The 15,780-nt window shown below is 41.4% G+C and overlaps 1 protein-coding gene across 2 annotated transcripts in view; it reads right to left on the minus strand.

Annotated features, from left to right (window-relative positions):
* Positions 1-225: 225 nt before the first annotated feature.
* Positions 226-15,780, minus strand: part of STOX2 (storkhead box 2) — a 456,320-nt gene continuing 440,765 nt past the window's right edge. For both annotated transcript variants that reach the window (XM_030191511.1, XM_030191510.1), the window contains exon 4: positions 226-2,889. In XM_030191511.1, the coding sequence (XP_030047371.1) occupies positions 2,691-2,889 (199 nt within the window). In that variant the 3' untranslated portion in view covers positions 226-2,690. The remainder of the gene's footprint in view (positions 2,890-15,780) is intronic.

Genomic DNA, 15,780 nt, shown 5'->3' on the forward strand with positions numbered 1-15,780 from the left:
TACTTTTAATAACAGTAGCTTGAAATCACCTCAATGTGAGTCTGATATGTCTTTCTAATTTACTGTAAAGTAATGATACTAAATTGAATGCAAGAGGTACAGTATAAACAGTGTTATATAACTGTCCCTTTTGGTATAAAAAGCCAACTTCAAACATATAACCAAATGTTATTTAATATCTTATAAAGTAACAATCCAAAATGGATATTTCACACAAAACTACAGAACATGAATACAATATTACTGAATAGAGAGGGACTTTCAAATATAGACTTTAAAAAATCCCTATTCTTTTTTTTCCTTTTAAGTTATTATACCTAAGCATGACAAGTAAACATTTACAGTATGGTACACTAATACAATAAAAACCATGTTACAAATGTGCTGTTATAAATCTGTAACATTAGGGAAGACATATCATGGACTGTAATTATTTCATATGAAATATTATACAATATAAACAGAACATCCGTCCTGGATGACCTTTACAGCAACCAGAGATTACTTTAAAAAATTCAGTGCAAACACATTTATACAAGGCAGTCTTGGCTGCAAAATTCCCTTCTAGCACACAGTAAAACCTCCTTACATTTACTCATTTTGCTTAATGCAGCAATCACATTCAGTCACTCACAGAAATTCTGACCTCTTTCAGCTGAAGTCTGCTTGACTGAAGTAACCTCTGTGCCAACTAATCTAAGAATTTACAGAGAGGCAATTTAAATATCTGGCACGTCCTTCATTTCTCAAACTTGTTGCTGGATAACCTGGTGACCTGGGGAAGAAACTTTAGCAAGAACAAAGAGTGGAGGCCAATTCTTCAACTTCTATTTTATTAGTATTAGCTATATGTTTCTAATACGATTATTTTTCTGGAATCCTAAGAGAAAATCATGGCTATGGAAAATAATTGACTTGTTGTACAACCACTGACATTTGCAAAAGAACGGCATGACAATATTTCAGCAAAGTATTTTTTTCTTTTAAACCTCACGAGGTTTTGTTTATTTTCAAAATACAGTTTTATGCTGACGCAAATTTCATCAAATTTATGGAGGTAGATATATGCAAAAAAAAAAAAAGAAAAAAGAACAGAACAAAACCCTTAAAGGTAACACAATGTATTATAATAATACATATCAAGTGTGCAAAATGCCAACAGATTTGTGCTGACCCTTTAATATTGAACACAACAGAGAAATTCAACCTAGTTTTGTAAACACTTCAGTTGATTATTAGGTAGGTATTTTTAGATATTATTACAATGGATGCCTTCAGTACAAACCTGTTTTCTGCTCACATAAGCTTGAAATGCTAAATATAAAAAAGGTACATTTTTCCACAGAGTTTGTAACCTTCCATATGCCAATTCATCATTCAATACTGTATTTTATACCTTTCGGTTTTTTCGTTACTGATTTCGTGTTAACAGAAATGCTGTACATGAAAATGTTCTTTCAGCACGTTCGATTATTAAAGGAGTTAATACATTCTAAAATCTATCTGTGTACATCTCAGGAATATCTGCCATTAAGCGGAGAATTCACTTTGCCAAGTACTGCAGCCACCAAAATGGACATGACATTTTTTTGTTCAAAAGCTTTTGTATCTCCCCTTTGACTTACAGACCCTCATAGTGGTAAACTGTAATTAGCTTAACTGAAGGCCCGGTACTGATAGCATTCCTTATATTTTGTTTACCATTAAAAATCATGTCACTTTCAAAAAGCCTAATTTAGGCATTTTATTGAAATGTTACATAAAATAGAATTACATCCTTCCATTAGAAAGAAATGAAGACTTCAGGCCACATTTGCCATTTGTATCACAAAGAACTCCTTTTTGCTTAAACAAAATAATTATATTATCCCTTTAAAAGTAGTGTACTAGACTAGGAACACAAGTCATGTCACAAAAATGAAATCACTGAAAACTTTCATGTTTTTTTTCTTTCAGTACCAAATGACGTCCACATTTCTAGCTTCTGTCAACCGTAGATAAAATTCCTGCCCCACCTCTGCATTTCCAAGGTTCAGACCTCAGGTTCCAAAACTTTTTAAACATGTGTCCACTGTAAAACTTTTCAAATGATACGTACACTTAAGACATGAAACTTTTCTGCTTGCTTGCATGGATTCTTGCGTGGTGTATTTCCCAATCTCATCATGAAAGGAACTAGCATATAAATAATTCACTGACAGCTGAAGCCTTTTCTATTTGGCACAGGTTTTCCCTCAGGGTGACTCCCTGCTGTATACGTTTCCACGTGCGGCTCAGATTCTGAAGTACATATTGATCAGCTCTGTGGCATAGTTTAAATCACCACTGTAGGTGGACCGGGTTTGGGGGGAGGGGGGCACCACAATCTGTGGCATTTATAAGTGGAGTTCAATACTGCATGACATTGAAAATGCAGCTTATACTGACAGTGTCTAGACTTTCATATATGTGCTTAGTTACAATTAAGTGATGCAAACATGTACAGATGGCATTATGCCTCCTACAGCTATTCAGTTGCTACAGATCTGTAAATGTGAAAAAGCAATGTTCTGGAATGAAAACTGGGTCACTGTGGATGTCTGCGAGTCTACAGGGCAAGCAGTTTCAGTGTTTAAGATTTCCCAGAGATGTAAACACCAGTCCCAGTGCGGCAAACTGCTGTATCAGATGAGACAAAAGCACTGAAGCTATCAAACACTTGTCACAGAAGCTTGTAGGCAGGCAGTAGGTTTTGGTAGTTTTTCAGCATCGGTTGATGAAGGGCCTGCAGTAGTTGCTCGAAAGCTGAAGGTCGGACCGACACCACCATGCACGGGACTGAGTGCTGGGTTCTGACGTCGGTTACTCTCAACAATACTGGAAGTGTTGGAAGCCAGGCTTTCACGAGTACTAAGAAAAGAAAAGGGGGAAGGGAGGAAAAAAAATGCTAGAATAAGGCGTGGCATATTTCACAATGACAGACAACACAGGAAAATTCATGTCACATCACTGAATCTTTTGGGGTCTGATTATTCACATATTCCCACAAGTACTTAGCAATGACCATGTTACAAAACAGGTACAATAGTAAAGAGACCTGAACTTGTAATGCTAGACATCAGCGCTTCTCTCTCAAGGCAAATACCACATTTCTAAGAAAATGTTATTTGTATGTGCTGGAGAACACATCAGATTACCTGGATTAGCTCAATGCATGAGTACACGCTTGGGGAACATGCCACACTCCATTGAGCAGCATTAGTTTCTAAACATAATTATTTTATTATTTTTATTTGCCTTACCCTTCACTATCAATTAAAATGTTCTATTACGTATTGTGTTGACATTGTAAGTACTATACCATGCCATACTTTGTATTGTTAGTTGAATATTTTAACTGCTGTAATTGCCTATTGCTCATGCTTGATCTATTCTTACTATACAATGCCTTGAATGAATTTCTTCAAAAAGGCGGTAAATAAATCCTAATAAATAAATGTGGTGCAACCGAGTCCCAATGAAAAGCAGAGAATGTCTAGTTAATGCTGCTATATATTTATTTCTAAAAATGTATTGACCACTTTCCCGGGATATCCATTCAAAGTGGTTTACAACACAGAAATAACAATTTTAACAACTGAATTCATTCCTTTCAATAAGAAGCAAGATGTTTCATATTTCCTTCTCTGTTTCTTGATGCTATTGCTCTATTAACCTGATCCTAAATTTCCTTTTAACTACTGCCTTAAGGCCTCAGGCCATTATCTTAGAAACATATCCAGGTGTAAATAGAAGTAAAAACTGATTTCAGAAAGCCACAATTTAAATAGATATTCACTCCACATACAAATGTCAAGTGGGCGTGGCTTGGGCATGGTTTCGGTGTGGCTAGGACAAGACTACAATCTACATGTGTGTAGGGTTACCATACATCCGGATATCCCTGGACATGTCCTCCTTTTCAGGGAACTGTTGTGAGTCCAGGTGTTTTTTTTTTCAGCCTGCCTGTTTGTCTGGGTTTCTGGCAGAGTGGCCGGCAGGCATGCTGACCTTCTCCCCACTACCGTAACACGCCCCCACTCTTTCCTGCCTGCTACCACTGACCTCCTCACTGCTACTGCAGCGACTTCTAGAAAATAGCTGCTGAGACTTCAAGTGGTGGCCTCGTGAGACAGCTACGGAAATCTTGTGATGCCACTGCTTGAAGTCTCAGCAGCCATTTTCAAAAGGCAGTGAGCAGGTCAGCAGCAGTAGGCAGGAAAGAGTGGGGTTCTTTCCTGCCCCAAACAGGCCTCTAGAGCACCATGGACGTTACAGTAGGTTCAGGGAGGATGGATGGAGTTGTGTGGATGGGTGGAGGGAGGAAGGGCGGGAGCTGTAAAAAAGGTGGATGGAGGGAGGGGGCTGTAAAAAAGGTGGATGGTGGAATGGATGGAGGGTGGGGCTGGACAAAAGATTGGTGATGGGGATGTACATGGAAGGGGGAAGGGAAAAGGTAGAAATACAGCGCATGGATAGAAGGGAATGGAAAGGAGAATAGAGGGGGACACGGTGCTCATAGATGGGAGGGAAAGGAAAGAGGGACATGCTGCTCATTGATGTTTGCTTTTTTTTAGAAATGTATATCTTTTCTAATTTTATATTTAGCAGAGTATGGAAGAAAATGCACCTCTTACTTTTACCAGTATTTTCACTGCTTATAGAATCTGGCTTTCTTGTGGGGGGTCAAGGTGATGGTTGGGCAGCATTTTATTTTGTGCGTCCTTTTTTTGTCTCCGCAAATATGGTAATCCTCCATGTGTGTAATCCCCCATTATAATGGGGATTACTTAAAGTTTGGTATGTGGAACTCTCCAGAGTCACTGAGGGAAGGGTTTGAAATATGAGAGGTGTGGTAATCTAGCTCAAGGGGGTGGGGTTCTAGGGTAACTTGCAGGAGAAGAGTGTTCTGAGCAATGATTTATAGTTGGGGAGGAGTTAGATTTAATAAAAGGGATTACAGTGGGGAACACAAGGCCTTTGGTTGCCTGCACCCCCACTGGGACCCTTGGAGGGGAGGAGGGTTATGTTCTTAAGGCTGAGTTCAGGAGCAGTTGCTGCCCTTAACAGTGACAACTGTAAGCACTGGGTGGGTAAGGGGAACCCGGCCCAGGAGCAAGAACCAGAACGGGGGAAACCTGTTCAAGGCTAGGGTACAACTCAAGAAGTGCATCGCTGGTAGGTGTTCAGCCAAGAGGGTCTGTGCCTGAAGGAATTGGATTGTAATCAGGAGAATCAGGAGCAGCCTTGGATTATTATCAGCACCCCAGGATGGGTAAAGGACAGGTAGAGCTTTATATATGAAATTGCGGGAGAAACACAGTGTGAAATGAAATGAAGAGAGACTGAGATTGTAATTCACAATCTTGAAGGGATTGGAGAATTGGTATGACAAGCTAAGAGGTTGCACAGAGAGATCTGTTATTGGTTCAGTTAACTGCTGTGGATGGTTCATTAAAGTTGATTTACACTGGATAAAAACCCTTGGAGTACAGAGTGGTCTTTGGTGCGAGAGTGAGGATGCTTGCTCCCTGGGACTGAAGAAGTACCACTGAAAAACCCAACTTGAATTTCCCAATACTCCAGATTTCTATTGCGGACCGTTGACCCACCCCCAAGCTCAAAATACAGAAGCAGTGATGGTGTGAGTTGGAGAGTTGAGCGGAGAGAAAAAAAAATAAGAACAGAATGGCAATGTGACCCAGGTCTGGAGAAGGGGTAGGATCTATCCTGACCCTGGGGACTGAACTAGTGGCGGCAAGACCTGAGTTACATGTGCAATCCCCATTTTACAAAGGGAATACATGTGAATGGGAAACAATTTCCATGCTGGGACTTGCACCTGCTCAAAGGTACCTATAGGTTTTTAAAATGTGCTTGTTTCAGCAAGAACATTGTACAAGAAATTAAGGGAGTCATTCTCCTTAATTCCATGTAGTTTATGTCCACCTCCAAAATGAAACCATGTTCAAACTGTGGCCTTGATGTTTAATTAACAACGTTTACATACGTAACACTTGGAAGATGTGAAACTGCCACCTCCATGTGTACATGTTGATATCTCCCTGTAGAAGCTAGTGGGTCTGTACCATATTTTCAATGCTCCCACTGCACATGTCAGCTAATACATATAGATAGCTCCTTTTCTAAAATACCTCCAGAGCTGAGCACACCCTGACTTGACATCTCAGTTCTGATCTCTATATTTTATGTAAAATGGAGCTCTTAATCTATCATAATTGTTATGCTTTTTGGGGAAAAAAATTAAGATCTGTAATTAAGATCATATTTCTGCTTTTAAATCTCCTCTTCCTGCAGGCTACAAGACATGCATCAGAATACTTGTGTCCTATAATGGACATGAGAAGGACAAAGTGATGCATAAAATTGAGACTTAAAGAACTTAAGAGTCGTTTGAAAACAGGAACACTCACAGCGCCACTGGTATCAGATCACGGATCTTAAGTGGTGAATATCAGATGTTGTGCTGGCTCCCAGATTGGGAGGGGATTGAGACCAGCTGTTGGCATCTAAGGAACAATTCTGGATTTATAAATTAGTCAAGATAACTACTACAAGATTTAATGAAGAAATCAAGTGGCTCCCTCTTTTGTGATTGGTGTGGACGATCATGTGTCTGCTTATTGATTGGCTGCCTTCAGTTTGTTTTTTAAATCCAGGCGCCATATTGAATTTGATTGTTTGAAAAACTTGCAGCTTTATTACATGCTCATTAAATATAGATTACTTAGCTAAGGTTCTGCCTTCCTATCATCATTGACAGATTAAAAAGAAACAACTCAGAGGAATCCAGTTACATGGAAAAGCAATTCAGGAGATAAAAAACTGAATTTAGTTAGAAAACTAGGTCAGCTGTGTTCAGAAGTTACAGATCATGTTCACACATAGAACCCAGGCTTCTCATTTTCACAATGTGATTTTTAGCACCATAGAGACATTTGATGTAACTGAAAAAAGATCCCACTATTTCCTATGTTATATCCTGTGACTGAAGGCAACAAAACCACTTAGTTTCACAATATATTTTAATAATTTTGATTGTGTGTTTAAAGGGAAAGGTTTTATTTTTTTTTTTTACATTTTCTGTTCTTATCTTTTGGGGATTTTTTTTTTTTCACAGCTTGCAGTTTTGATTTGTTACTACTGTCTGCACAGGAAAAGTACATAAGTACATAAGTAGTGCCATACTGGGAAAGACCAAAGGTTCATCTAGCCCAGCATCCTGTCACCGACAGTGGCCAATCCAGGTCAAGGGCACCTGGCACGCTCCCCAAACGTAAAAACATTCCAGACAAGTTATACCTAAAAATGCGGAATTTTTCCAAGTCCATTTAATAGCGGTCTATGGACTTGTCCTTTAGGAATCTATCTAACCCCTTTTTAAACTCCGTCAAGCTAACCGCCCGTACCACGTTCTCCATAGCTCCATTTTACTAGAATATGCTGCCAATTGAATAAGACTCTACTTTGACAAGACTTTTGGAGTTATCTTGTGTTTTCATTGCAATTATAGTTTATTTACAGTTCCGAGGATCATTGAGTCAAAGTGATGTCGCAGTGCGTGTGTTGGCTCCTACAGAAAAAAAGGGATCAGAGTACAAGTGAAGCAAGCAGTAAAAACTGGTTTTAGGGACCGGCGTTAGAAGGAAGGAGGGGTCAGCTATGGGGAAAGATTTAGCAGAAACAGAAGACTGTATGTTGAACTGGCAGCTGGAAGGAATAGAGAGCGTAAGAACATAAGAATTACCATATTGCGTCAGATCACAAGTCAATTAAGCCTAGTATTCCTTTTTCCATCAGTGACCAATCCAGGTCATATGTACTTGGCAGGATCCTCCCCCAAAATTGATATTTCCATATTTTTATCCCCAAAGATAAGCAGCAGATTTCCCCAAGACCATCTTAATAATGACTTATGGACCTTTGCTCTAGAAACTTCCCCAAAGCTTTTTAAAGTTCCAGCTACACTAATAGATTATACCACATCTTCTAGCAATGAATTCCAGAACTTAATTATGCATAGAGTAAAAACACATTGTCTCTGATTTGTTTGAAATATAATACTTAGTAATCTTCTACTATAATAAAACTCACCCTCAACGTTCTGAGGACACTGACGTCAGTGAAGCCAAGCTCTGACTTCCTTCAAAAAGGTTCGAAGGTTCGTGGTGGTGAAGCCACCAAAATCGCTCCGGGCCCCGCCCTCAAGGGTGGAGCAATGCCAGAACAACGAAGAGGTTGGCGGGGGGGAGGCGGGGGAGGTGGGAATTCGCTCCAGGCCCCGCCCTCGAGGGCGGAGCAATGGCAGAACAACGAAGGGGTTGGCAGGGAGGGAGGCAGGGAGGGGGGGGAAATCGCTCTGGGCCCCGCCCTCGCATCAAACGTCATGACGTTGGGGGCGGAGCAATGCCAGAACAACGAAGGGGTTGGCCAGGGAAGGAGGGAGCGGGGTGTTGGGGACGAAAACCTTGCTAGCGCCCGTTTCATTTGCTCTGAAACGGGCTTCTTTTACTAGTGTCATTGAATGCCCCCCAGCCTTTGTACTTTTTGAAAGAGTAAACAACCAATTCACGTTGACCCATTGCACTACACTTGTTATTTTGTAGTCCTCTATCATCTCTCCCTTTAGCTATCTCTTCTCCAAGCTAAAGAGCCCTAATCTCTTTAGCCTTTCCTCATAGGGGAATTAATCCACCCCCTTTATCATTTTGGCCACCCTTCTCTGTACTTTTTCTAATTTCTCTGTTTAAGGTTCTTCACAGCATTTGATTTATCGCCAAAATTTGGACTGACCAAGACTAGGTGACATACAATTTAAAATTAATTAAAAAAACAAAAGGAACTCCAATTAAAAGAAGGGAAGGCTCACAATCATACTGATAGCAAGAGTCAAGGGAAGAGGAAAAGAAGGGAGAGGGGAAGAGCAAAAGGATGGGGCTTATTTTGAAAGCTCTATTCGTGTTTTGGACATCTAAAAACTGGTATTTAGACATCCTTATTTCATGTATGTCCAAATCCCAATTTTATAAAGCTACAGTACATTCCTATGGCAAGGGGGCGTGGTCTGGGCATGTTTTGGGCAGGGCAAGGGAGAGGCCAAAATATGGACATTCAACTCTGGTTTTAAAAGGGGAAGGGATGTCTATGTCCATAAAGATGGATGTCTATCTTTACATCTGGTTCCCAGCACATCTGGGTTAAAGAACGGTGATCCAATTGAGCAGTTCTCCACTAGAGGGATTAGGGAAAGTCATATTAAGATGGTTGCATCCCAGGAGGGCTCAAAATAAAAAAAATAAAACCACACAGAGCTGCAGTGGCATTTGAACCAGGGTCCTTTGGTTCACTGCTGGCTACTTGAATGCCATTGCTCCATATGGATGTGTATTTGGCCATTTTATAAGTACACTAGTAAAAAAAGGCCCGTTTCTGACACAAATGAAACGGGTGCTAGCAAGGTTTTCCTCAGAGTGTGAATGTTTGAGAGGGTGTATGTGAGAGTGACTGTGTGAGAGAGATAGAGTGAATGTGCGAGTGTATGTGTGTGTGTGTGTGTGTGTGTGAGAGAGTGAGTCTAGGTGTGAGTGTGTCTGTGAGAGAGTGTGTGTGTGAGAATGAGAGTGTGTGCAAGTGCATATGTGAGACACAGTGAGAGAGAGACAGTGTGTTTCACACAGATACAGTATGTGCGAGACAGAGAGTGTGTGTGAGACACAGACTCTCTGTGAGACTGAGTGTATGAGACCAAGAGAGTGTGTGACTGTGTGACACATAGAGAGTGAATGTGATACAGTGTGAGACATAGAGTGTGTGAGAGACAGTGTGTGAGAGTGAGAGAAAGACATTGACTGTGATTGTGTGTGTGACAGAGATACCTCCCCCCCCTCTGGTGTCAGGCCCCCCCCCCTCTCTCTCTGGTGTCTGAGCGTTACTGTGCAGGACGCTGAGCTCTGGCTGTGCTTCAAGGAACTGACCAATCCTATTTAATAGAATGCACCTCCAACATTCTGAAGCCGAGAAACCTCGTGTGGTTGGTCACTTCTGCTTGTGACGAACCTGGAAGTATGTGATGTCAATTCAGGAGACGGATACAGAGAGCAGGAATGCCTCAGCCATGCAGTCAGCTTCAGAATGTTGGAGTGCGTTTTATTATATAGGATAAGTATTGCCACACTGGGACAGACCAAAGGTCCATCAAGCCCAGAATCCTGTTTCCGACAGTGACCAATCCAGGTCAGAAATACCTGGCAAGATCCCAAAAAGTTAAATATATTTTATGCTGTTTATCCCAGAAATAAGCAGTTGATTTTCCCCAAGTCAATTTAATAATGCTCTATGAACCTTTCCTTTAGGAAGCCGTCCAGACATTTTTAAAACCCCGCTAAGCTAACCGCCTTTACCACATTCTCTGGCAATGAATTCCAGAGTTTAATTACACGTTGAGTGAAGAAATTTTCTCTGATTTGTTTTAAATTTACTACTTTGTAACTTCATCACATGCCCCCCAGTCCTAGAGTGGAGGAGTGGCCTAGTGGTTAGGGTGGTGGACTTTGCTCCTGAGAAACTGAGTTCGATTCCCAGCACAGGCAGCTCCTTGTGACTCTGGGCAAGTCACTTAACCCTCCATTGCCTACCGCATTGAGCCTGCCATGAGTGGGAAAGCGTGGGGTACAAATGTAACAAAAATAAAAAAAATAGTATTTTTGGAAAGGGTAAACAAATGATTCACATCTACCCGTTCCACTCCACACATTATTTTATAGACCTCTATCATATCTCCCCTCAGCCGTCTTTTCTCCAAGCTGAAGAGCCCTAGACGCTTCAACCTTTCCTCACAGGGAAGTCGCCCCATCCCCTTTCATTGCCCTTCTCTATACGTTTACTAATTCTACTATATCTTTTTTGAGATGCGGTGACCAGAATTGAAAACAATATTCGAGGGGTGGTTGCATCATGGACTGTTTTCCATTCCTTTCCTAATAATACCTAACATTCTATTTGCTTTCTTAGCCGCCACAGAACACTGAGCAGAGGGTTTCAACGTATCATCAACAATAATGCCGAGATCCCTTTCTAAGTCAGTAACTCCTAACGTGGAACCTTGCATTATGTAGCTATAGTTTGGGTTCCTCTTTCCCACATGTGTCACTTTGCACTTGCTCACATTAAACGTCATCTGCCAGTTAGACACCCAGTCTCCCAGTCTTGTAAGGTCCTCTTGTAATTTTTCACAATCCTCTAGCGAACCACTTTGAATAACTTTGTGTCATCAGCAAATTTAATTACCTCACTAGTTACTACCATCTCTAGGTCATTTATAAACATGTTAAAAAGCAGCAATCCCAGCACAGACCCCTGGGGAACCCCACTATCTATCCTTCTCCATTGAGAATACTGACCATTTAACCCTACTCTCTGTTTTAACCAGTTTTTAATCCACAGTAGAACACTACCTCCTATCCCATGACCCTCCAATTTCTTCTGCAGTCTTTCATGAGGTACTTCGTCAAACACTTTTTGAAAATCCAGATACACAATATCAACCGGCTCACCTTTATCCACATGCTTGTTCACCCCTTCAAAGAAATGTAATAGATTGGTGAGGCAAGATTTCCCTTCATTAAATCCATGTTTGCTTTGTCTCATTAATCCATGCTTTTGAATATGCTCTGTAATATTGCTCTTTATAATAGTCTTTACCATTTTGTCTGGCACTGACGTCAGTCTCACTGGTCTATAATTTCCCAGATCTCCTCTGGAACCTTTTTAAAATATCGGTGTTAGTTGGCCACCCTCCCATCTTCTGGTACTGGGATCAATTTTAAAGATAAATTACATATTACTAACAATAGTTCTGCAAGTTCATTTTTCAATTCTATCAGTACTCTGGGATGAATACCATCTGGTCCAGGAGATTTGAGGCTCTTCAATTTGTCAAAGTGCCCCATTACGTCCTCCAGGTTTATAGAGATTTCATTCAGTTTCTCCAACTCGTCCGCTTTGAATACCATTTCTGGCACTGGTATCTCTTCCAAATCTTCCTCAGAGAAGACCGAAGAAAAGAATTAATTTCATCTCTCTGCTATGGCTTCCATGATTACCCCTTTTACCACTCAGTCATCTAGCAGTCCAACTGATTCTTTTGCCGGCTTCTTGCTTTTAATATACCTAAAAAATTTTTTTTTACTATGTGTTGTTGCCTAGGATTTTCTTTTAGCTCTAACAGCTTCCTTCACCTCACTTTTTAACCATGCTGGCTGTCGTTTGGTCTTCCTCCCTCCTTTTTTAATACACGGAATAAATTTGTCCTGGGCTTCCAGGTGTTGTTCAAGAGCTTCAAGGTTGTTCAAGGGCTTCCAGGTGTTGTTCAAGAGCCTACTCCCCCTTTCCTCAGATGGTGTTTTTGAACAGCATACATGACTGATGTAAATGTTTGACCCTCGCAGCCACTTCTCTAAGTTTTTTTTTCATCGTTCTTCTCATAGTCTGTCATAGCCTTATCATAGTCTCCTTTCTGAAAGTTATGTGCTAATGTATTGGATTTCCTGTGTATACTTACTCCAAAGCTAATATCAAATCTGATCATATTATGATCACTGTCATCAACCGGCCCCATCACCATTACCTCCCGCACCAGATCAAGTGCTCCACTAAGGACTAGGTCTAGATTTTTTCCTTCTCTTGACGACTCTTGTACCAGCTGCTTCATAAAGCAGTCCTTGATTTTGTCACAGAATTTTACCTCCCTAGCATGCCCTGATGTTACATTTACCCAGTCAATACTGGGGTAATTGAAATATTCCATTATTATTGTGTTGCCCAGTTTGTTAGCCTCCCTAATTTCCGATAACATTTCAACATCCGTCTGTTCATCCTGGGCAGGCGGACGGTAGTACACTCCTGTCACTATCCTTTTCCCCTTTACATATGGAATTTCAATCCATAGGGATTCCAAGATGTGTTTTGATTTCTGCAGAATTTTCAGTCTATTTGATTCAAGGCCCTACTTAACATACAATGCTACCCCTCCACCAATTCGATTCACCCTATCACTACGATATAATTTCTACCTTGGTATGACAGTGTACCACTGGTTATCTTCCTTCCACCAGGTCTCAGAGATTCCTATTATATCAAATTTTTCATTTAGTGCAATTTATTCTAACTCTCCCACCTTATTTCTTAGGCTTCTGGAATTTGCATATAGACATTTCAGATTGTTTGTTGTTACTATTTACATCATATTCAGTACTTGATAGTATTAATTTGAAATCTTTTGTCTGATTTTTATTTTTTTTTAAGGACACCTGGAGGCATATTTTCAAAGCACTTAGCCTTCCAAAGTTCCATAGGTTTCTATGGAACTTTGGAAGGCTAAGTGCTTTGAAAATATGCCTCATTATCTACTATGGTCTCTTTTGCAACCTCACTATCGGGATACCCTATCTTTCCTGTTTTGGTGATATCTTTGAAAGATACCTTATTCCGAACCATGTGCTTTTGAGAGACTGTCGGCCTTCCCCCAGTTTCTAGTTTAAAGGCTGTTCTATCTCCTTTTTAAATGCCGATGCCAGCAGCCTGGTCCCACCCTGGTTAAGGTGGAGCCCATCCTTTCGGAATAGGCTCTCCCTTCCCCAGAATGTTGCCCAGTTCCTAACAAATTTAAAGCCGTCCTCCCTGCACCATCGTCTCATCCATGTATTGAGACTCTGGAGCTCTGCCTGTCTCTTGGGCCCTGCACGTGGAATAGGTAGCACTTCAGCAAATGCTACCCTTGAGGTTCTGGATTTGAGCTTTCTACCTAAGCCTAAATTTGGCTTCCAGAACCTCTCTCCCACATTTTCCTATGCCATTGGTACCCACATGTACCAAGACAGCCGGCTCCTCCCCAGCACTAAAACCCTATCTAAGTGATGAGTGAGGTCCACCACCTTCACACCAGGCAGGCAAGTGACCAGGCGATCCTCACGTCCACAGCCACCCAGCTATCTACATGCCTAATAATCGAATCACCAACTACAACAGCCATCCTAACCCTTTTCACCTGGGCAGTAGCTTCTGGAGACACATCCTAATCTTTAAGCTGTGGCAGAAACTTCAAGTTTTAAAACTGTGGGGAAAAGGGTATGGAGGCCAGCTAATAACCTTTGCTTGCCTTTTTTTATTTTAAAATTCTAAGTGTGTTTATCAATATCTATAGGATATATTAAGGTTTAAAAGAGGAATTATAGTAAACATTAATCTTTAAGTAGTGGAAGAAACTTCAAGTTTTAAAACTATGGGGAAAAGGGTATGGAGACTAGCTAATAAAATTTGCTTGCTTTTTTAATTATTCTAAAATTCTGTGTTTATCAATATCCTACAATTCCTCTTTTAAACCAAAATCTTTAAGTTACCAAGCTAGGAATAAAATAATGTCACTCACCCACAGAGATGTCCTCTTCTCTCATAACTTCTCAGAAAGAAAGTTAAGTGGGACCTTTCCTCTCTATATACTTTGGATTCTAAGGAGACTATCAGGCTCATTTTCGAAAGCGATGGACGTCCATCTTTTGACATAAATCAGAACATAGATGCCCATCTCCCAGGGATGTCCAAATCGGTATAATCAAAACCCGATTTTGGACGTCTCCAACTGTAGTCAGTCGCAAGGATGTCCAAATTTCAAGGGGGCGTGTCGGAGGCGTGGTGAAGGCAGGGCTTTGCCGTGCCTAAGACTTGGACGTCTTTGAGCCATAATCGAAAAAACCAAAGATGTCCTGAAGTAAAACTTAGATGTTTTTACCCGGACGTGTTTTTTTTTTACAAGTAAAGCACAAAAAGGAGCCCGAAATGACCAGATGATCACCGGAGGAAATTGAGGATGACCTCCCGTTACTCCCCTAGTAGTCACTAACCCCCTCCCACCCTCAAAAAACATCTTTAAAAATATTTCATGCCAGCCTCAGATGTCATACTCAGGTCCATGACAGCACAGGCAGGTCCCTGGAGCAGTTTTAGTGGGTACTGCAGTGCACTTCAGACAGGCGGACCCAGGCTCATACCCCCACCTGTTACATTTGTGGAGGAAACAGCGAGCCCTCCAAAACCCACCACAAACCCTCTGTACCCACATATAGCTGACCTCTTCACCCATAAGGGCTATGGTAGTGGTGTACAGTTGGGGGTAGTGGGGGCTCAGCACACAAGGTAAGGGAGCTATGTACCTGGGAGCATTTTATGAAGTCCACTGAAGTGCCCCCTATGGTCCAGCCTCAGATGTCATACTCAGGTCCATGACAGCGCATGCAGGTCCCTGGAGCAGTTTTAGTGGGTACTGCAGTGCATTTCAGACAGGCGGACCCAGGCTCATACCCCCCCACCTGTTACATTTGTGGAGGAAACAGCGAGCCCTCCAAAACCCACCACAAACCCTCTGTACCCACATATAGCTGACCTCTTCACCCATAAGGGCTATGGTAGTGGTGTACAGTTGGGGTAGTGGGTTTTGTGTGGGGGGGGGGGGGGGGCTCAGCACACAAGTTAAGGGTATGTACCTGGGAGCATTTTATGAAGTCCACTGAAGTGCCCCCTATGGTGCCCGGTTGGTGTCCTGGCATGTCAGGGGGACCAGTGCACTACAAATGCTGGCTCCTCTCATGTCCAAATGGTTTGCATTTGGACGTTTTTGACTGGGATGTCTTTGGTTTCGAAAATCGTCGAAAGTCAAAGACATCCAAATCTAGGGATGTCCAAATTTAA

This window comes from Microcaecilia unicolor, chromosome 2 (genome assembly GCF_901765095.1).
Source record: "Microcaecilia unicolor chromosome 2, aMicUni1.1, whole genome shotgun sequence".
Classification (NCBI taxonomy): Eukaryota; Metazoa; Chordata; class Amphibia; order Gymnophiona; family Siphonopidae; genus Microcaecilia; species Microcaecilia unicolor.